This window comes from Mycteria americana (genome assembly GCF_035582795.1).
Source record: "Mycteria americana isolate JAX WOST 10 ecotype Jacksonville Zoo and Gardens chromosome Z unlocalized genomic scaffold, USCA_MyAme_1.0 Scaffold_30, whole genome shotgun sequence".
Classification (NCBI taxonomy): domain Eukaryota; kingdom Metazoa; phylum Chordata; class Aves; order Ciconiiformes; family Ciconiidae; genus Mycteria; species Mycteria americana.
In genome coordinates, this window is record NW_027445437.1 from 837,804 (window position 1) to 858,572 (window position 20,769).

The window sequence follows — 20,769 nt, forward strand, 5'->3', positions numbered from 1 at the left end:
AACTGAACTGCCTGTGAGACTGGCTGACAGTAATTCAATTCGCTCACTCCATTCAAGCTCCGTTTGTGCAGTTCGCGGTATAGCAACGCTGCGATTCAGGAGCAGCGCGCTAAAGGACGTTCTGCAGACGTTCTGCAGAATACGCGTTCCTTTAGTCCGGTTACTTTTAGCTCCGTTTGTAAAAATGAACGGGTCTTATCCCGGGGAAGAATTGAACGGAGCACGGTGTTTTCTAAAACCTAGCTCTTCGTTTGCATTTATTCCCCTTTTTCTGGTGGCTCCCGGAGCCGTGTAAGTGTGTTTCAGGAGGCACCAGCCTCCGTTGGCTTGGCGCTTGGCTGGTGCCGGCTCGGACGCGGTTTCCCCCGGATGTGGGACGCGGGGCCGGGCGGTGGGAGGCACTCTGCCTTCATCCTGCCCTTCTCCATGCTTTGCTGAAGCCACCTGCGTTTTGGTTTTTTTTGTTGTTCCTCTGTTTTGGAGGTTGCACCCAGAGAATCTGGGGGAAGAGGGTTGTCGCAAGGTCGGTATGGCGATGCCTGCAGGACGGGGGGTTCTTCGCCCTGTTTCATCTCGCTCAAGAGCTGTCGGCTGCTTTAGCCCTGCCTTTTGGGTGAATTAATGGAAAACAGAGAGTTACGCTTTTGGTGCCTGGAGTCGGCGACTCAGCTGCTATCAAGAGAATAGCTGTCTGATGTAGGTTTTGGTGAACAGTGCGTGTCTACCTCGGTCACTTTTATTCTCGGTGACCTTGGATTACTTAAAAACCATTTGGCGTTTTTGCTTGCTAATCGAATTAGAGCTTGTTGATGCCATTCTCTTTGATCAAAATGCAACTGCCTCACCCAGGGCAGAAGGGGGGTCGTGTAATGGAGTGCCTGTAGCTGCCAGGGCTGCTTCGAGTCCCTTTCATCTATCTGCACGTCGCTTTTAGTGCCGCGAACAAAGGTCATCCCGTGCCAGAGCGGCCGGCGGAGAGGGAGGTTCGCCCCGGCTGCCCCGAAAGCATCCTCGGTCTTTTCCATAATTCATATTCTGCCTTTGCTCGCTTTGGTGTACAGAGTTGGCAGGTAGGATTGTTCACCAAATAAAGCAAAAGAAATCTGCCGAGCGTCTGCTTTGAGTTTTTTAAACTAAAAGGAGCTTTTAGATGCTTTCGGGAAGACTTAGCCCTCGCTAGCTGTTAGCCTTATCTCTACAACGAGGATGAAATGGCTTTTTAGTTAATTATTTAAAGGCTAGTACGGACAGACAGCTACGTATCCACTAACTGGCGTGACACCTAAACCGAGAGCTGGCGTTAGTCCGATGTGGGGCGGAGCGGAGAATATTTTCGTTTGACTTCTGAGCATGATGAGCTGGCAGGGACCCCCACGGCTCCCGTTAGCTGTCGCCCTGCGGTTCCCGACCCTTCCTTAAATATCTCGGGGAGGATAAAACTCAGATTGTCAGGTTAGAAAGGGCTTTACTTCATTCACCTGGCTGGGATGAGGAGCAGTTCTTCCTCAAAGATGATGAGCCCTGGAGTTAGGAGACGGGTCAATGAGGACTGGGAGAGGTCCGGCGTCGCACCCTGCCATCTGCTTTACCTGGGGGCTGTGGTTCCTCGGAAGCCAGCAATCCCTCGTGACTATTTCTGAGTTTTTAAAATGGAATCGGGAGGTTTTTATTACTTTTTGGCAACGACTTCTTCATTCTCCGTGTTCTACCCAGCTTAGTTTGTAAAGCCTTTCACGCATGGCTCAAATCTTTCTTTTCCAAGGTGCTCGGTCTGAGCGTCTGTCCTCAGTTTGTGTTAACGATTTTATTTGAATGGGATAATTTAAAAGTTGATGTACTAGCCTGAATAAATGACACGAGAATCCACCCATTAACTTGCCAGGTACACCAAGGGGTCTGGAAGTATAGTAAGCATCATAACAGGCTGCAGTAACATGTCCTATATTATATATACTGCTGTAATATATATTCAGTCTTATCTATTTGCTCCTCAGTTTCTCATTTCCCTTTCTTTTAAGACAGTGTGATAAAAAGAAGATTGAGGCCATACAAATAAATAGCTCAAAAAGAAAGTACCTTTTCAGCCCACTTTCTCAACATTTTCCTCTCGCAGATGCCAGTCTTTAGTATTGGCCTTCCTCCAGGCAGAATTTCAGTCTGCCGGGCAAACTACGCACAGGGTGATTCAAGTGGATTAGCAGCTTAACGTACATTTTGGGTCGTTCCAGAAACCGCCTTGCATACTTTTGTAAAGCTTGCCTGGTAGGTGATCAACTGGTGATTTTGTTTGCTTGTAAGAGAAAGTGGGTTGGTGGGTAATAGGATGCAATTAAAGAAAGGAGAATACAGAGGGGTGCCGTGCTTTTTTTTGTGTATATATATATATTTTTTTTTTTCCTTCTTTTTTGCACTTCCAAGAGTGGAGGAGGCTCTCAAGGTAAAAGAAGAGGTTTCCTTCTTCTTTTGGGGTGTGAGGACGAGCCTGAGCAAGCTCACGTCCACGTTCTGCCCGTGTGTGGACCTGGCTGAGTCACGGAGTGAATCCACGGAGCTACTTTCTGCACACCTTCGCTTCGTGATAGTTTTCTTTGGAAATTGTGGTACCGAATTAAAAACACCGCATCAGCCGGGCTAAGGTTCTAAAGGCACCTTCTGGGAGCAGCTCCCAATTTGTTGTACGTTCCCGTTTGTTGTACGTTTTGGTGGCGTTCGCCCCCTGCCCCATCCACTTTTTACCTCACTGGAGTCTCGTTTCCCCAGCCCGTTACGGGCTTTGCAGCCCTCGGATACGATGGAAAAAATAAGGAAACCCTGACGAGAAGCGGAGGTTGACGGCAGGGGAGCTGTGGCAGTGCCTTGTCCCTGGCTGCACCACCGCCTTCCCTCTGGCCCTGCTCCTTCCCCCCAGGGAAAGCCACGAAATGTCCCTCCACGCCAACGTTGCGTTGCGAAAATGGAAAAGGAACGTAATTGTGAATAACAGCACCAGAAGAGCCTTTATTAGAGATCAGGACGGGTAATAAACTCATATAGAGAGAGTCATAAACTCATACAGCGTTCCCCTCGCTTCTGCTGTATTTTTCTCTGTTTTCAGCCTCTCCAGTTTTCTTTTGGATGAGGTTACGGCAGTTGCTTTGAACCGTAATGAGGAGAGCTGTATGGAGCGGGGTGGTGCTGGCTCATTAACCGACCCCCTCGCAAGCGAGAGCCGGTCCCCGCTGCCCGGCGTGGGGCTTGCGTGGAGAGCGGGCTCCTGCTCCGGTGACAGCAACCTCCGGCTGCTGGGACTTTACCGGATGCAATCGCGGCGAAGACGTGCAGATCCTGCAACCGATTTTGGGAGAGAAAGTCCAAAAGTAAAGCTGGCAAATCCGTACTGCAAAGAGGCGGCTTTCTCTTCCAGCTAGAGAGGGAAGGGAGTCTTAGATATACAGAAATCTCACAGGGCCATCTATTAATTACACTGGCGTTTAATTATCTGTCACTGATATGTTACATGACCTTGAGCAAGTCATTTACTCTACGTGTGTGTATCTATCTGTAAAACGCTTGTGAATTATTTAATGTCTACAAATTGCTTTGAGATCCCCAAATGAAAAGCATTATAGTTGCAATTATCAAGTCTGATGGCATGGTGCATGCTGGTGTCAGCCCGAAGCTCAGCAAAGAGCTCCGGAAAAGATCCTTTGCTGGTCCTTGACGTACCGTGGGGAACAGGAGCGGGATCGGGCAGCGTCCGGGGTCGAGAGTTATTTTTCTGTCTGACCACAAATACTGTCTCTCGCCCAGACGCGTGGGAGGAGCGGCTGCAGAATATCCTTGCGCTTTTGGTCGCGTTGGGTTTTCTCCATGAGGTGAAGGTTGGTGGCTGTCAGTACTTATCCTGAGTTAATTCAGAGTAGCCCGATGTTTTTATGAAGGGAAAGAAAGAAAAAAAATAAAAAGCAAACCAAGTACGCCTTCAGGTCTTTGTGGCCTTACGTTACGTTTCAGAATTTTGCGTTCCCATTAACTTAATGCCCATTTAGGCTATCCTTAGACACACAGGCAAAATATTATTTAAAAAAAAATAAAAAATTACGGAGATAATTCAGCTCTACCCACAACTTTTCTACAACCTGATTTTCTCTTCCATGTTTTTTACTCAAAATTTAGCTCGTTGTCGGTATCATACGAGCCTTCGGAAAGCCTGTTCTGTGATGCATGTGTTCCTATTATACAGGGGTTGACAGAAATAACGTTAATGCATCTAAAGAGAAAGTTTGACCCGATACACAATTATGAAATGCTCATTTGTTCCCGGGGCAGATGGTACGTGGTCAATACCTGTTGGCTGTACTATAACTCATAAAGGCAGCAATAAAATAAAATCTTTAGGTAGTTATAAATTGACAGATATCGGTGACCTTAGTTTTCTCTTCCCAGGCTGTCCCTTATCGGTGCATTACGTAAAAGGAACATTTATCAGCATCCTGCTTCTGCGGTCTCCGGCCGGGCAAACCCGTTCAGGAGCTGGACCAACATTTTTACCTATTACAAAGGGCAGGGATGCTTTATTTCATCTTTATGTTGTTTTTAACTGGGTGGTCATACATGAAACAATGTTTGAATGGGGAAAAAAATCCTCTCTCCGTGCCTAACTTCTCTACCGGTGGTGGGGAAGTCCTTGTATTTCGCAAGTCCTCCAGCATATTGTCGTTAAAGTGACATTTTAGTAGTATGATCCATTTGAAAGCCTTTTACGGTTGGACTGGATGATCTTAAAGGTCATTTCCAACCTATACGATTCTGTGATAAACTCAGGAATTTACAGACATTTGCATTAATCCTGAAATACGCTACGCTGTGGTAGCATATGGTGGTCTACAAGGTGGCTAGCTTTTCTTCAATACGGCTCATAGAAATTACACGGCGCATACGGTGCAGAAACTTGGAGATGAGGGTGTGCGCGGGTTCCCTACCAGACCTTGACGCTTGCCCTCCGTTGATCCGCTTTCGATACTTTTTAACTGTATAGGCTTTTTCCGTGAGGAGGAACACGTCTTACCTGCTGCGCCGGCTCCTCGATGCTGACGTTGCAGTAGCCCAGATGGAGCTCCCAGCGATTTCACAGGATCGTGATCAACCTCGCTTGAACTTATTAGGGCTTGGCTACCGGGAAGGCAATAAAGTAAGAGTTGTTATTAGCCAGCTGATGACCATGCAAGCTTCCCCCGAAAAAGCCCAGGAGGGTTGTTTTGTTGTTTTTTTTTTGTTGTTTTTTTTATTTTATTTTTTTTATTATGAGACACAGATTATGCCCTTGGCAAGTTTTTCAAACTCATTTTTAAGGAAAAAGGCAAATGACACAAAGCGGCAACGTCTGCGAGGACGTAATATTTTGCGGGAGGAATTTCTTACTCGATCTGTGATCTGCGAATGAAATCACTGTTGATGTGAATTACTACGAAAGCCCTGTTTTTCTTAACAGCCTCTTTATACTCGCTTATCGTCGACGTGCGGTCCTGCAGCGAGCCCGTCCTTCGCTACTGCTCTGAGCCCCTCTGAAAACTTTACGAGTAATCTTATCCCTTGTGAGTTTTCATGGGGCAGCTGCAATTTGAACCAATACAGCGACCATAACGAGTTTTCCCGTACATAAACAGCGTCGCCTTTTCCTCTGCGCTGGGGTAAGGAGCTGGCTCCTACAAACCCATGAGAAAATATCTATTTATTTAGGTAAGAGCGAGCCTTTTGGCGATTCGAGTATAGCACAGGCCGTCGCAGCGTTTCAGAAGGATTTCTACCTTTGGAAGCAGAAGCGGGAGCGATGTTAAGCTTTGCTTTTCGCTGTGTTTTCCGGATGTAAGGATGAAGAATCTTCATAATTCTTTATAAAACTGAAAATTGTCTTTTTCCTTAAGGATGTCATCGGTGCCCTCGTTAACAGAAGTACGTTTAGTAACGTAGTCAATGAAAATAAAATCTCTGAATTTGGTTCTGTTTCATTTGTATAGTGCTGGAGCGGAAAGATTAGCAGCTTTTCCGTTGGCTAAAGCTCACCTTAGAAAACGCAAAGTGGGGAACAAGTGCTGTTTTCTGCCCTCTCCCCTGAGTTGGATTTTCAGCTTTCTTAGCTTTTTCTTCCCGGTCTGCGCTCAAGCTCCCAATATTTTACTGTACGGATCCGTTTGAACCCACGGGCGACTTTGGAAGTTTAAAGGCTGCTCTGAGGGACGAGGCTACGTTCTGGTTAGCCGCAGAACTGGAGGTTCAGGACGGATTAAACTACGCTTTTAATCCACGCGGTACAAAGCGGGACGCGTGTCTCCGGCGAGAACGCTTTGACTACGAAAGCCCCGCTCTGGCTGCGGGAGTTGTCTCCCCATCTTCTGCTCTTTGGTGCCGGTGGGGTTGCGACGACGTATCGTTTGAATTTTTGGTGGCTCAGTTCTTTCTCTCTTGGGAACCATGAACTTCGGCTGTTCTGCAGTAACGGTATAAGCCGACCTTCATGTTGAGAACTAAAGCAGCGTGAAAATAATCGAAATCATTAAATAAGACAAGTGATACCTTTATTGAATGAAGTTTTACATAGAATAGCAGCTTCATTTTTCTTTTATTTCTTCAAGGCTGGTCTGAGGGGAGATACATTGAGATCACATTGTCTTTCTGCCTGTCAGGCTTAAGAGTTTCGAGTAAGGCAAGGATACAGAGCTGCGGTAAGAGATAGAAAGATAATAATTTTAATCTCGTATTTTTTGAAGACACATGGGTGGAGTTTTAGGTTTTTATGCCTCGTACTCTTTCCAAAGAGTCGTGCACTGTAACACCATTCATAGTTTTTTTCGTCAACTTCTTGCAATAGTAACACAGTTCCTGAGTTACCGCATATAACAGGAAAGAGTAGTAAATACATATATATATGTAAAAAAAAAAAAAAGTTCATCTAAAAATCCAATTCTCCTGAATTCTCCTGTCCCTTTTAGACCTGGAGGAACTGCATTGGCTTTGAGTTAGATTGTGCTGACTGCCCTTAAGGCAGGCACGACCTGGCACGTTCGCTTGATGCGACTTTACTTGAAATTCACGGTTTGCGCAAGTTAGCAGTGAAAAGTACAAGGGATTTTTTTTTTTTCTTTTAAAAAAAATAAAAAAAAGGATTTGAATCTCTGCGGTGACAAAGCCACCCTTTAAGTACATGCAATTGAAAGTCTTCCTATTCAGAAGGCTGACAGGGTTGGGCATTTGCTGACAGCAGTTATCTTTCTTGGGTCAGTAGAAACACATTCCTTATTCAAACATGCAAAGGGAAGACACTTTGCATTAGGAAATGCTGACATTTCTCCGAGTTAAAATTGTTTCCTCTTGTCGCAAGATCAGCTGTCATCTCGCGGAAGGTGTTTCTAGAAATAGGGAGGTCATCCCAACGCACAGCTCTCTAAACTAGCTGTTTCTGCTGGCAAGCGTTCGATTAGTCCCCGAGTCTCTGCTACAGGCTCATTACAACCAATCTTTGACATTTTTGGTAATAAATGCAGCCTGCTGCGGTCCTTAAAGGGAAAAGCCGGTTTGTTCGAAGGCGGTGCTTGAGACCCAGGACCCAGACCCCCACCCGCTTTCCGCGGCGTGGCGGAATTCCCACGCAGCCTTTCGAGGAGTTATTTTGAAGAGCGCGTGGAACGACGTCCCGCTTCCGTACCGCCCTGCAGACGGGACAGGCTTTAGAGCACGTTCTTCATCCGAGGGACCTTCGGGCAAGCGAAGGTCAGGGCTGGAGCGGGATCTTTACAGGAGCATCCGCCCGCAATTTAATTTTCAAACTTGCTTTTTTCTTGCGCTGGGGAAAACGAAGCGCTCTTCCTCTCCCAGAGGTGTCGGGGATCTGCTGGCGCACGGAGAAGTTACTGCGTTTCGAATCGCGGAGCCTGCGATATCACGTACCGGTGCGCTGTCTGCTGGGGGACGGCGGCGGTAACCCAGCACCCACCGAGTGCCTTTACTGTAGTACAGAGAACTTCAAACTTTCGTGTACGCTTTTATACGAAACCGCTTCGCTGCAAAATGGCTCCTATCTTGTATTTCATTTCGGTTACACCGTTCGCACGAATAAAAATCCTCCCAAGTCGACAGAGTTGCACGCTGGGGTCTGTCCTAATCCTTTATCCGAAGATGTTTAGCGAGGACTTTGATGCTACTTGCTGCTGTGAATTCTGTTAAACCCAAAATCTCATGGACAGCTTCTATTATAGATCTCCGTTAACCTGTTAGGGATTTTCCTCCCTTTTTTGGTACGGTATCTGGCATAAAATATCCTCAGTCTGCGACTGGGGTGTTTTGATAGGGCTGGGTTGACATGAAATAAGGAAAATGAGTGTTTAGAAAAGTGTTTCCATCCTGATATGGAATAAGCGTAACCTTCTGAGACGTTATTTTAAATTATTTTTGTCTGAAGATCGCATTTTCAGGTTTTCACCCGGAGCCAGGGCAAAGTACGGTATAAGCATCCTAACAGTGCAAGGCTGTTCTGGAATAATCTTACTAAACTCCCACGTTCTAAGAATTCACAGACATTTTCTGACCAAAAAAAAAAAAAAAAATATTTCTGTGAAACTTTGTGAGTTTTTTGGGGAAAAAATCTGCCGTTCGTTCAAGCCACTTTTATATTGCCACAATATAACTAGAAGGAACACGAACACAGCATGTGTTTTTCTTTCCTTTGCAACCCTGCTCGCCAGCCTTCTTCGCATCTGCGTGCCTTTAAAATATTCAATACTGAGGAAAAAATGCATAGAGAGCGAATATGGCAGTGCTTGACATTTATTGATATATAAAATATTTATAAAACGTCCATTTATAGTGCTTGACATTTTTTATATATATATACATATATATATATATATATGCGTACATATTTCCAGTCTACATTGTTACCTCTGCCTGCTTTAGGGTGTCCCGTTGTCCTTATTTGTGGGGTCTTAGTTGTGTTTAATACTGCGTAATTTCCACCAAAGTAATTATGCAAATTACTTTAACGGGGTCTTTAGGAAAAAAACAGGGCACACCTACCCCACTGGAGGAAAGGTGGTGGTGAGGGTGGTATAATTGCTATAATGTGCTATACATCCGTTTTGTATGTGAAACTCAACCCCCAGCTATGCATATACTGAACATAAACCGTAAAAAAAGAGAGCACCAAGCTTTCTAGCAGCCTAGAAAAATGCCGGCAATTAAAAAAAAAAAGAGGGGGGAGAGAAACTGGGGGGGGAGAGGAGCAACCGTTCTGGTGGAGGGGATGAAAAGCTGTAGGCAAGCGGGGTCAGGGTCCTGGAGCGTGCGCGTCGTAAAGAAGAACTGGCAGGAATGTATGAATTGCAAGTCTATAAATTAATTGCAGGCTGCTGGTGACAGCGCAATAAACCACACTAATGAAGATGGAGTCGTTTATGATTTTGTCGGAGCTCTGAGAAATTCTCCGGTTTATAAACTACATAGATACTGGTGGTTTTATGGGAGTTTGTTGAATAAATTATACGAGGACTCTTGTGTAAAAAAAAGAAGTGTTAAAAATTAACATATGAACGTGATTCCGTCTTAAATTTTTTTTTTCTTCAATTTTTTCTTACCCAAACAGCTTGGTTCTTTTTCCTCGAAGCCATCCTATTCAATGGTGATTCTTCATAACTCTGCCACCAAATTGTCTCTTTTTGTATATCTCTAGTGTAAGTGATACTATTTTTAAAAAACCCCTCTCGATCAGCGTCCTAGTTACCGGTCTTCCCTTACGAGCGATGTTTGATTTGAAAAATCATCTACGCAATTTCCTGCATTGCGGCTGTGTGGTCTGGAGACCCTGATTTAATGTCTGTATGGCCGCGGAGCGTTTCCGATCCAAACACACGCACCCATCGGAGCCTTTTCGATAGGAAACCAGGCAGCTCGAGTTAATCAGGACACCTCATCGGTTTTAATTCGCACGCGTTGTGTTTGATCTGAACTGGATCGGGAGCTTCTAGGTATCCTAAATTATTAAATGTACGGTAAACGAGAGAGCAATCTGAAAGAGGAATAGAGAAGATGGGGCATGGGAACAGAGCTGGAGGGGCCCAGGGCAGATGCTTATTTAAGCGTAGGTAATTTAGCTGAAAAGCAGAAACAATTGCTAAAATCAAGAAAACGCTGACATAAAAACTTTGCGGTCGTACTTTGATCTGCTTGGTTTCATGCACGATATACAGTTTTTAAATAAAATAATGTCATTTGCTCAAAAGCGCTCCTACCTCGTTGTGCCCCCAAGTTTGGAGAGCACTCAGGAGTCATCGGCAGCGGATGGTTGAAGAGGTGATGATGTCTGGGACTCTGCCTTCATTAGTACCAAGGCTGGAAACTCTATTGTCAATAAGGCCCCAAAAAAAAGAGTTTTGTAGTTAAGGTGATGAAATGCAAACCCTGACGAACACAATTTTATCTGTACGTCTGCCATCGTGTTCCTACGAGACACCGGTTTGGTCGCTTACACCACACGGTCATATGTTGCAGTTGGTTTTCTTCATTTTCTGCATGCCCAATGAGACTTTATGGTCTTGACGTGCAAAAAAAAGCCCCAAGTTTAGTTTATTGAGTACTCTGTAACAGAGACTGCTCTAAATCATACCTAACGGACAAGAAAAATGAAGGGGGTACTTTTGCCGTTTCACTGGTAGCTTGGCTAGCAGCACCTCTTAGCGTCCAACTCCTACGAGTTTAAAAACGTGGGTGGATCACGCAGGTGGTGTAGAAATAAAAACCAAAGCAAAAAACCCCACCAGGAAATTAATCATTCTGTTTGCAGAGAAAAGTTTGAAAACAGGAAAGCATGAAGCCGGGTACTAAATAGGAAGCTTGAAATGAAATCCTGACTTGCTCTTTCGGCGAGCGGGGTCCTCCTGGAGCGCCGAGGGAGGCTGCGGAGAAAGAGAATTTGGTCGTGTAATCGAGGAGCACGCTGTAATCCTTGCAATCCTGGGGCCCGAGTTAGGGAAGCGAGGGCCGCCCAGATTCGAACGTTCCTGAGCCTCTGCGCTATTTATTTTATAATCTTCACCTTCTTGTAATTTAGAGGGGGTTTTGCTATTACGGCTTTATAAATATTATAATCGGACATCGGGAACGGTGGCTCGAGAAAGACAATTGGATTTTCTGTCTCAAATGATAAGTCGTGGACGGTATTTAGAAATGAATCTCTTCTGGCTTCCTGGCAACTATGGGTATTCAAGAGAGAGAGTGTCGTTCCCCTGCGAAACCTGACAAAACGTACGTGGGCCGCTGAGCTCTTGCGTGTGTTTTTCAGTGCGATGCGGAGGGGGGGGGGGGCTCATTAGAAATATGATGTTATTAACAGTTTTCCTCAAATTGCTAATTTCCATCATCCTAGGATTACAATAATGATGAAATTAAATTAAATTAGCATATCGTATAGCATACTGAAAAACTGTGAATACATTATAGTAATACAAGGCAACAGATAATTGCTAGCTTAATACGAATTCATTTTCAGCAAAGATAATTCAACCTTTTTCTTCTTCCAATCACTAGGGACAGATTTCCTGGTTATTGATTATCTCTTCGTCTTCTATAAACCTAGTTAGAAGTCCTTCTTGCTTCTATGAGAATGTCTCCGCTCTAAATATTTCTAATTCTGTATTATTTGTCAGTGGGCTCGTGTTGTACCTGTATGCCTGTCCGTATGTTGACTTGTAGGACCTTGTTACGTATGCAGTTGGCATCTGATCCTTTGAAATGAGTGAGATTTTATTACCCCCATGCTCGCTTAGTGAGAATGATATATGTATTTTGTTAGACATAAGTCTCGCATGTCTTCTAACTTGAGGTTTTAATTCTTTCTTTTGGAAAAAAAAACAAAACAAAACAAAAACGCTAACAGCAACTGTTTAAGTCTATTTTCTAGACTAAATGCTTTCCCTAGTATTTAATTTTTAAAAGGCTCAGTGTTAAAGAGAATAATTTGAATTACAGATATGTTTTCTATTTATGTCTAATATTCTTCAGGCTTATGGAAGCTTGCTAAGCCTTAATTTATATCCACTCATTGCCACTTTCATTTTTTCCCCATCTCTTTTGCAGTTACACCATGGTTTTTAATTCGTCCTTCAAATCTTTATGCCTACGAGAGTATGGATATTGAGTTTGAATGTGCCGTGTCTGGTAAGCCTGTTCCTACGGTGGAGTGGATCAAGAATGGAGAAGTGGTCATTCCCAGCGACTATTTTCAGATAGTGGTAAGTATCTGGCTTTTACTTATTAGAAATTTTGGGGTTTTTTTTTAAACTAAGTTGTGAAACGCGTTCTGGTATTTGATCCAATCGTTGCCTTCATAAACATATTGGTCTTCCCAAAGAAAACAAGCTTTCGGCCGCCTCCGAATACAAATAAGGCACATTGCGTTGAGACGCGTTGGGTCGAGTACGTTGACATTGCCTCCCAGTTTTTGTGAGAGCTGAACCTGGTCTTTTCGTGGAGAAGTAAAGGTGTCAGGTCATACTCTGAGTTGCTATTAATAATGCTGTTTACCACGTGTTAATGATTGCCCTCGCTTGGCATTGTCCTTGACGAACGAAAATAATAGATCTCTTCTCCAAGGCAATTGTACTCTGGCACAGGGGGTTAAAAATGGTAGCGGTCATTTGCCAGAATTACGGCTTTTCAAAGAGAATTGTTGTGCGCCCTACCCAAAGTAACATCCCCATCCGGGACCCCAACCTCTTTTAGTTTAAATGTCACTATTATTTATAAGAATTTATGCCGTGTTTTCTAAAAGGGTTGATTTAGCTGGCCTCTCCTGAAAGCAGTGTCACTTGTAAGTGAGCTGAGATGTTGGGGAACACCCCTGAAAGCTTCAGCCACTGTGAAGGTGTCCGTAGGACACGAGGTGCGGCTCGTTCAGAGACGTGGCTTGGTTCAGCGCTTTCTAGTTTTTCCCCTTGAAACAAATTATATTGATTATCTTCATGTCTTTTAATTACCTGTCAAAAAAAGAGATTCTTCCTAATGTGGTTTTCATGCAGGGTAGGCTTATTCTACCGTATACAATAGCAAATTCAATCTTGTTTTTACACGCCATCACTTATTAGAAAGCAGCCAGAAGTTGTCCAAGGAAAGGACAGCTCTGTTGCTGCCGTGGTTGCGTGGTGGAGGTGTCAGAAAATTATTTCACTTAATAGTTAACGGAAGGGACATTTCAGCCAGCGCATACCCTTCACTTGAGATTTTTTTTTACCTAACATAATTGGTTTCTGCTTGTGCTAACAGAAGTTAAAAGTTAAATCTGTTTCAAACGAAGTAAGCGTAGAGTGACCTTTTCTTGAGGATCTCCAGGCCTCGAGCCATAAGGAGGGTTTGACCTTCAGAGCGGTATTTGTTCAAAGATGCAGAAGTTGAAAGTTCTTTTCAATCTTCCCTGCAGCAAAGGGCCAAGACAAAATTCAGAGCGCTACTCGAGCGATGGCTGTAATTTGGAGCTTGAGTCTCGAGAAAGGTGGTGGATGGGCTCTGTGCAGGGAAGCGAATTCACCCTTGGGCCATAGGCCCCATCAAACGAAATGCAAAGACCGCAAAGTGTCAAGAGATTCCTGATGAAAGGGCTTATGGTTACGGCCCTCTAAGGGCCGGGGCTGTGTGAGCTGGAGCTGAGATTACGTACACAGAACCATGCGTTGCAGAATAGCTGTTCTGGAAAGGTTTTATAATCCGCATTCCGTTTGGATAGTGTTTTTCTAATTAATTCTCTCCACTTCCTTTCTTTCTCTTTTGCTGTCTCTCTAGGGTGGCAGCAACTTACGGATTCTGGGCTTGGTAAAGTCAGATGAAGGTTTTTATCAGTGTGTAGCTGAAAATGAAGCTGGAAACGCACAGGCCAGTGCACAGCTAATCATCCCAGAGCCTGGTAAGATGCAAAGGACGCACAGAATTGTAGATGTAATTAATGCTATTAACATAAAAATCCCAAATGAGCAGCTACTATTCTTTACTCCTTCTTACTTATCCAGCTGGCTGGCTGTAGTTAAAAGCGTGTCCAGGCTATCGGATAGTTTGCGACATTTTGTTCGCTGGGGCAATTACAAATGCTGGCCTTGTCCTAGAACTGACGCCGGCGGCCAACTAAACCTGCGTGAAAAGTCAGCGGCAATGTCTTAACTATGGATTGCTGGGCTTTATCCTGCTGAAATACGAGAAGGTGATCACAAACGGGCGAGGTGATGGAATAAAGTAGCGCGTAAGCAAAAGAGAATTATATCTATATCGTACGTAGTTCTGCGTTAAGCTGGCGTAGAACGTTTGTCTCGGGGAAAGGGAAGAGAAGGAAAAGAGGGGAAGAAAAAGAACGCTTTGGCAGTGGGATGTCAAGTGCAGCCAACCGTTGAGATCCGAAGGTTTTTGTCTGTGTGCTGGAAGGGCGATGTTTTGTTGTTGTTGTTGCTCTGAAATTAATAGGTGTTTGGTTTTATGGACTGCACTGTGTAGCTGCGTAAGTGTTTAATGCTTTATGGGTTTTTAAGTAACAGAAAAGATGCCTTCATCTTAAGCTAGTTGGTATGTAAAACATGGATAAAAGCCTTTCAAAGTTTCTGGGTTGTAAATGATTAATGACCTGCACTGGGCTGCAGGTTACACTTGCTACTTCTCATGGGTTATGCCAGTAAGCTGAGAACAAGAGAACACGCTGAAGCGAAGTTCGTTCTCCGATTTGGGCTGGGAAGAGCAGAATCTTGGTAGCCCACAAATACTCAGTCGAGACAGCCCTACTGAGATCAATTAACCAGCCTGATAGCTCGTACCATAGAATTTCTTTGGGAAATCCTTTGAAAAGTTCCCACACAGCATCAGCGTGAAGTTTTGCCGTGGTTTAGCCCCAGCCGGCAACTAAGCCCACCCAGCCGCTCGCTCACTCCCCCACGCTGGGATGGGGGAGAGAATCGGAAGGGTAAAAGTGAGAAAACTGGTGGGTTGAGATAAAGACAGTTTAATAGGGAAAGCAAAAGCCGCGCACACAAGCGAAGCAAAGCAAGGAATTCCTTCACTCCTTCCCACGGGCAGGCAGGGGTTCAGCCATCTCCAGGACAGCAGGGCTCCAGCACGCGTAACGGTGACTTGGGAAGACAAACGCCATCACTCCGAATGTCCCCCCTTCCTTCTTCTTCCCCAGCTTTCTATACTGAGCATGAGGCCATATGGTATGGAATAGCCCTTTGGGCAGTTTGGATCAGCTCTCCTGGCTGTGCCCCCTCCCAGCTTCTTCTGCCCCTGGCAGAGCAGGGGAAGCTGAAAAGTCCTTGACCGGCGCAGCAACAACTAAAACATCTCTGTGTTATCAACACTGTTTTCAGCACAAATCCAAAACATAGCCCCGTACCAGCCACTATAAAGAAAATTAACTCTATCTCAGCTGAAACCAGGACAAGTTTTAAAGCTTTGCCAAAAATCTGGCCTTCTGGAAATGGAGAAATAGGGATGGCCACGGTCCATGTTCTTAATAGCTGCAGTAGTCTGACTCTTAAGGATCTCTGTCTGAACACTGAGCAGGAACGTTGGCTGAGATCCATCGAAGTTCAGTCCTGTGTGATGAGCACTATTTTCCAGGGCGGTTCCAGGCAGTACCACCTGGCCATAGCTGAGATCATCTGCTAGGCAAAAGTGAGGAGTCAGCACCGCTGGAAGCCTCAGATCCCCAGTTTGCCAAGTCCCCTCCATGCAAATACTTAAGGCAAATGAAAATGGGAAGCAGGGCTAAGGTTTCTCCCGCTTTTTTCTGTCTTGGTCCCAAATGAATGGCTCAACGTGGCTTTTGCACAGCTTTGAAGCTCACCTCCCTCTTATTCCTTCTCCCTTATGATTCAGCATCTCCTTTATAAGCCTCTTCCCTTTGTTTTCTCTCCAGTGCCTGAAAGCAACTCCAGTAGCAACTGGGGAATTGTCAGAGACCTCTCAGCTCCTCTCTCCTTACCTAGATGCTCATGCCACAGACACTTTGCACCCGTGAGACTATGCAGCTTAGTGGGAGATCCGGGAAGGGGGTAAATAGAGAAGAAATGTAACGTCCATAGAGTCATTATCGTTCTCCTGCTAGCGTAATCCCCCAGCCCGGGCTCCCTCCTCGCCCTGCTCTGCAGTGCCAGTTGGCTAACTGAGGTTGGTGGTTGGGTATCGGGATCAAGAGGCAGATATTAATTTGGGTTCCCACTTTCCTCAATATCGCATGGAAAAAACATCTACGGGATGTTGAGGAAAGCTCGCTGGGATCGTCAACCTGCTCCACTTCAGATCTCGCTGTGGGGAGATGCGCAGTTGTTTTGCCTTTGGTTTTTGTTTGTTTTCTTTCCGCTTTCTTTTAAGCGGAATCTCGCATTCAGTTCGTGCGCTGGGATTATATTTACACGCATGAACATCTGAAGGAAGCAGGCCGTCTCCTACTGTAGTGGGGTTTAATCTGGCGCTAGGATCATCCTAGGGGAAACTGGATAACTCATTGCTGCTCCCCGCTAGTCATTGCAAGTGAAATGCTGTCAGTAAATTTTACGCTCTGTGTTGGTGTTTATTATGTTTGGCATTGGATTAAAATTAAAATAGAAGAAAATGAAAAGAAAATCCTAAAGAGCTGTGGGACACCATTGTAAACTGTCTCCATTTCCCTTTTTAAGTGATGGATTACTTTTTTCTGGCTGTTTAATCAGATCTTCAAACAATGCCACTCCGATTCCTCTGAGATGGAGGCAGGACCAGCATGCACAGATGGCGGAGAAGCCAGCTATAAATACAAATGAAGCGGTGGGGCTGGCCGTGGCGGGAGGAGCGCAGCCCCCCTCTTGCTTTGATTTTGTCGGGCCACGCTCAGCACGTAGTTTGGTGCTCAGCTCGAGCTCTGCACGGCACCGCCGCGTAGCTGGGCTCTGGCCGGGGGGCTCTGGCGGGGGCTCCCCCCTACCCGGGGCAGGCGACGACCCAGCAGAGCCCACGCTTGCTGTCGGTGTGTTTTTATGAGAGCCCGAAGAAGTGTCAATATACTCGTGAACAGCTATCATCCCTTTCTGGAGCCATTAACGTGGAAGGGGCATAAACAGAGACGTGTTGAAGGCTTGTCCGAGCTTCCTTTTTCTGAAAGCCAGGGGCAAATGAACCCTTTATTAAACTAACAATGATTTTACCCTAACAGCGATTTCTACCCCAAACTTATATCAGGGTAAAGTAGTCACTTCTTTTTTTTTTTTGGTGATTTATAGGACTACAGTTAGTTTTTGCTTTTAATTATTGCAAATAATTTGGACCATGCAGTGGGCTGAATATGTTGCGCACGTTCTGTTGGGGGATTTTGGAAGTTTTATTCGGGTAGAAAGGTGTAATCAGCCTGATTGCCCCTACTACCGTCGTTGGTAATGCGGAGGCGTAGATTCACATCCACTGCTGACCGCCTTTAACTGTAGGACCTGAAGTAGCAGCGCGTAAGTTGGCGTTAAAGCGAGTATAAATGAGCTCAGATTGAGACCAAATATCCCCCTTGTAAAGGCTGTGATGCTAAATTGGAATTGGACAATACTGAAATGAGAAGTGAAAGCCAAACGGGCTGCGAGCTCACGCAGGTAATAGCTTCTGCTTTTAGTATTCCAGATGTGGCTACAGGATGCTCAAAACTATTTTGATATGTGTTGCTTAGGCTATAAAAAGCCAACGAGCTCCCTGAGAAATAGAAAATTTCTGTCCTTTTAAACTGAGATTGTGACTGGAGAGGCATTGTACTTACCGGTGTATTATGAATTAGAGTAAAATAAGCGGTGGTAGACGGTCGGCAGTACACGCGTTAGTCAATAAATCAAAGTACATTTGTGGATTCCAGCACACTTGGGGAAAAGGCACTTGGGATTGTTTCTTCGCCTTTTTCCTTTCTTTCCCATTAACAACCTTAATGTTACCCTCTTAGGAAGAGACTGCTCACCAGTTTATAACAAGGGAAAAAAAAAAAAAAAGTGACTTTACATGGTTCTTCTTTCTGTAGAAAACCAAAGCGATAAATGAGCCAGATTTAAGGATTTCATGGTGGTTCTTTCTGTAGAAAACCAAAGCGGTAAATGAACCAGATTTAAGGATTTCAGTTCTCTCATCTCCAACACACACGTCCTGGGGTTCTCGGGCCACTCTGCTGCTTGGCTCCCTCTATTTTTGCTCCCTAACTCTGCTGAAGGGCGATGGACTTCATACGGTCTATGGGAACGTGTGGTCGTATTGAGCAGGGACCAGGAATAAAGCCTACAGTACGTGCTTCTGGTTACACGGACTGGGAAAGAAATTCTCAGCAAGAAAAAGCAGATGAGAGAGAGATCTCAGCTGTCTTATTTTTATAACTGTATAAAACCTGTTATTTGCACACCTAGAAAATGAATAGGCAACAGCAGCGCGGTGGTGAGTGATGGACGTGCGTAACTTCAGATGAGGAGAGCGTCCCAGAGGAAAATCTTCCTATAAAGAACTCCCAGGCAGTTATTTGCTTTACGCCAGTGGCTTCTCCCAGATCCCTCCTTCAGATATTCACGAGATATGTGGAGGGATTGTTTTCTTCTCGCCGGTGAAAGATCAGATAAAGACAGCCCTGAACTAATCAACTTGCGCGTACGGGAAGATAATTATTAGCTACGTTCCTGCAATAAATTCCTTGCTAGAAAAATCTTCGGCTTAGGAAGCCACCCTCTCCCAGAGACTGGTAAAAGCTCTGTAAGTCAGTCATCGCTCTTAGCGTTATAAGGAGTAGCTAATTTGGCGAACAGAGCCAAGAAAAGGATCTCTTAGCCGGCCTAACTAAGCAGTACCTGGGCTGTTCGTGCTGCCACGCAAGGAGAGGACACAGCGCCAGAATTATTTGACGGAAGGACTGCGTGTCCATCCGCGGATGATCTCCAGGTGTTTGAGGACGTCCAGAGATGGATGTCGCAGGGAGACGGGGAGGGTACGGAGAGCTGAAGCTCGTGGGTGGCCCGGTCCTCGATGGCTGGTCCCCATCGAGCGGGTGTTTAACTCCCAGCCCCGCTGCCCGGGCTCAGCTTTCTGTGCCGTTCACGTTGTCGTTTGTGTCATGTACTTTTTCTTTCTGTTTAATTCCTCTGCTTACAAGTTGCGTAGCTCCTTCTCACGTCAGGTTTTCAGCGTACCAGCTAGCAAATTTAACATTTTTGCATGCGCAAGGTCTTTGCAAAGACTTTGCATTTCTGTATAATAAGACTTAGATTGGGAAACCTGTGAATTACTTTTCCTTGCTAAAGAAACAGTGGTTGACTCAATTTTCAAAAATCTTTCTCTCTCTCTGAATTCCTATTACAAAAACATTCTGTGAGGTACCATTTCCCCTCCCTTTAATTATCATAAGTATTGTTTAGTATTATTTATAATTATTGTATGACTACTTATTTATAATTATAGTATTATTTATAATTACTTCCCCAATAAAAAAACCACCCACAAAATAAAATCCATCTCTGTACTAAGAAACTGAGCTAATATTGGCATTAAAACTTCAGATTTTTAGTCCTTGGAAGTCTTTTGGAAAGCCAAACCATGTACGTTAATCTTGCTTATGGTTAGCCTTCAAATTAATCTGAAATAAACCCCATGATTTTGAATATCAGGAAAAACAGGGGTGGGTTTTTTTAAAAACAATTGGTAAACCCGTGAAAAAGTAGCGGTGAGGAATGCTCTTTATTGGAAACTTTAAAAAGCGGTTGGGCAGCTGTATCTTTGTGCTAATAACCCTGATCCTGCCTTCGCAGAGGAAGCTGGAATGCGCCGTCTCTTCAGTCTGCTCTTTATGCCCTGAATTAGAAATAGCAAATTTCACAGAGCGACTTCGCGTTGTGTAGGCAGAGACGGAGCAGGAGAAAGAAGTGAGAGACTATTTCAAGATCCCACTCATAAATTTCAGAGTAGAATATATATATGGGTTTTTTTTCCCCCCCTCTAACGCAGAGAATGGCAGTTCTACTGGGATGTGGAAATGTATTTATTTTCTGAAGGCTTATTTAGTCATGTGGTGCAAGTTATGCTCACCACATGGACTTCTGCTAAATACGAGAGCGTGGGGGCAACGTCCTGCACTGGACCAGGGACCCTTCACACCGCCGAGCTGCTGGCTCGCTCGCTGCCGCTGGTTCGGACATTGCCAGGTAGCTCCGGGCTAGAAAACTTGTGCGTGGCTCCGGGGTGCTGTTCCCAAGGAGGGACAAGGGAGATGGTGACAGTGGCACTCTCCATCGCACACGGTTCCCCAGCACCATCTGAGCAGGCTCGGCACCCTCGAAGTCTGCTTCTAGCTGTAGGAGAGTTTCCCCTGACACATCCTATGGCATGCAACCCGTCTCTGGGTTTATGCTCTAAAAGCTGCACTCCACTGAGCTGCAACCAACGGCCCCGAGTATTTAAGATGCTTTGAAATGGAAAGAAACCATGCAAAGTTGTAAATATACCTTAGAGATATGAGGTGTAACCGTCCATGGGATGCGGCTCCAAGGATGAAGTGTGATGTAGCCCAGACATCATCATTTATCCCCAAAGGTGAGGCGACAGCCCCAGGCAGCGGGGGGCTGTGCCTGGTGGCTCTGCACCTTGGAGGAATTTAATGTGCTGTATCATCATCCCATCTGGAGTTCCACCACTGGTGATGGCCAAAGAGGTGCTTCAGGAGAAACTGCTGGCAGCAAGAAGCGGTAAAAACACCTGATGCCCAGGGATGGGGCGAAGAATAACCTCCTGAACCAT

General features: G+C 45.1%; 1 protein-coding gene across 4 annotated transcripts in view; it reads left to right on the plus strand.

Moving 5' to 3' along the window:
* DCC (DCC netrin 1 receptor) overlaps nucleotides 1-20,769 on the plus strand; it is a 620,811-nt gene that overhangs the window by 360,156 nt on the left and 239,886 nt on the right. For all 4 annotated transcript variants that reach the window (XM_075489027.1, XM_075489028.1, XM_075489029.1 and 1 more), the window contains exons 6-7: nucleotides 12,103-12,257; nucleotides 13,801-13,921. In XM_075489027.1, coding sequence (XP_075345142.1) covers nucleotides 12,103-12,257; nucleotides 13,801-13,921 — 276 coding nt within the window. The remainder of the gene's footprint in view (nucleotides 1-12,102; nucleotides 12,258-13,800; nucleotides 13,922-20,769) is intronic.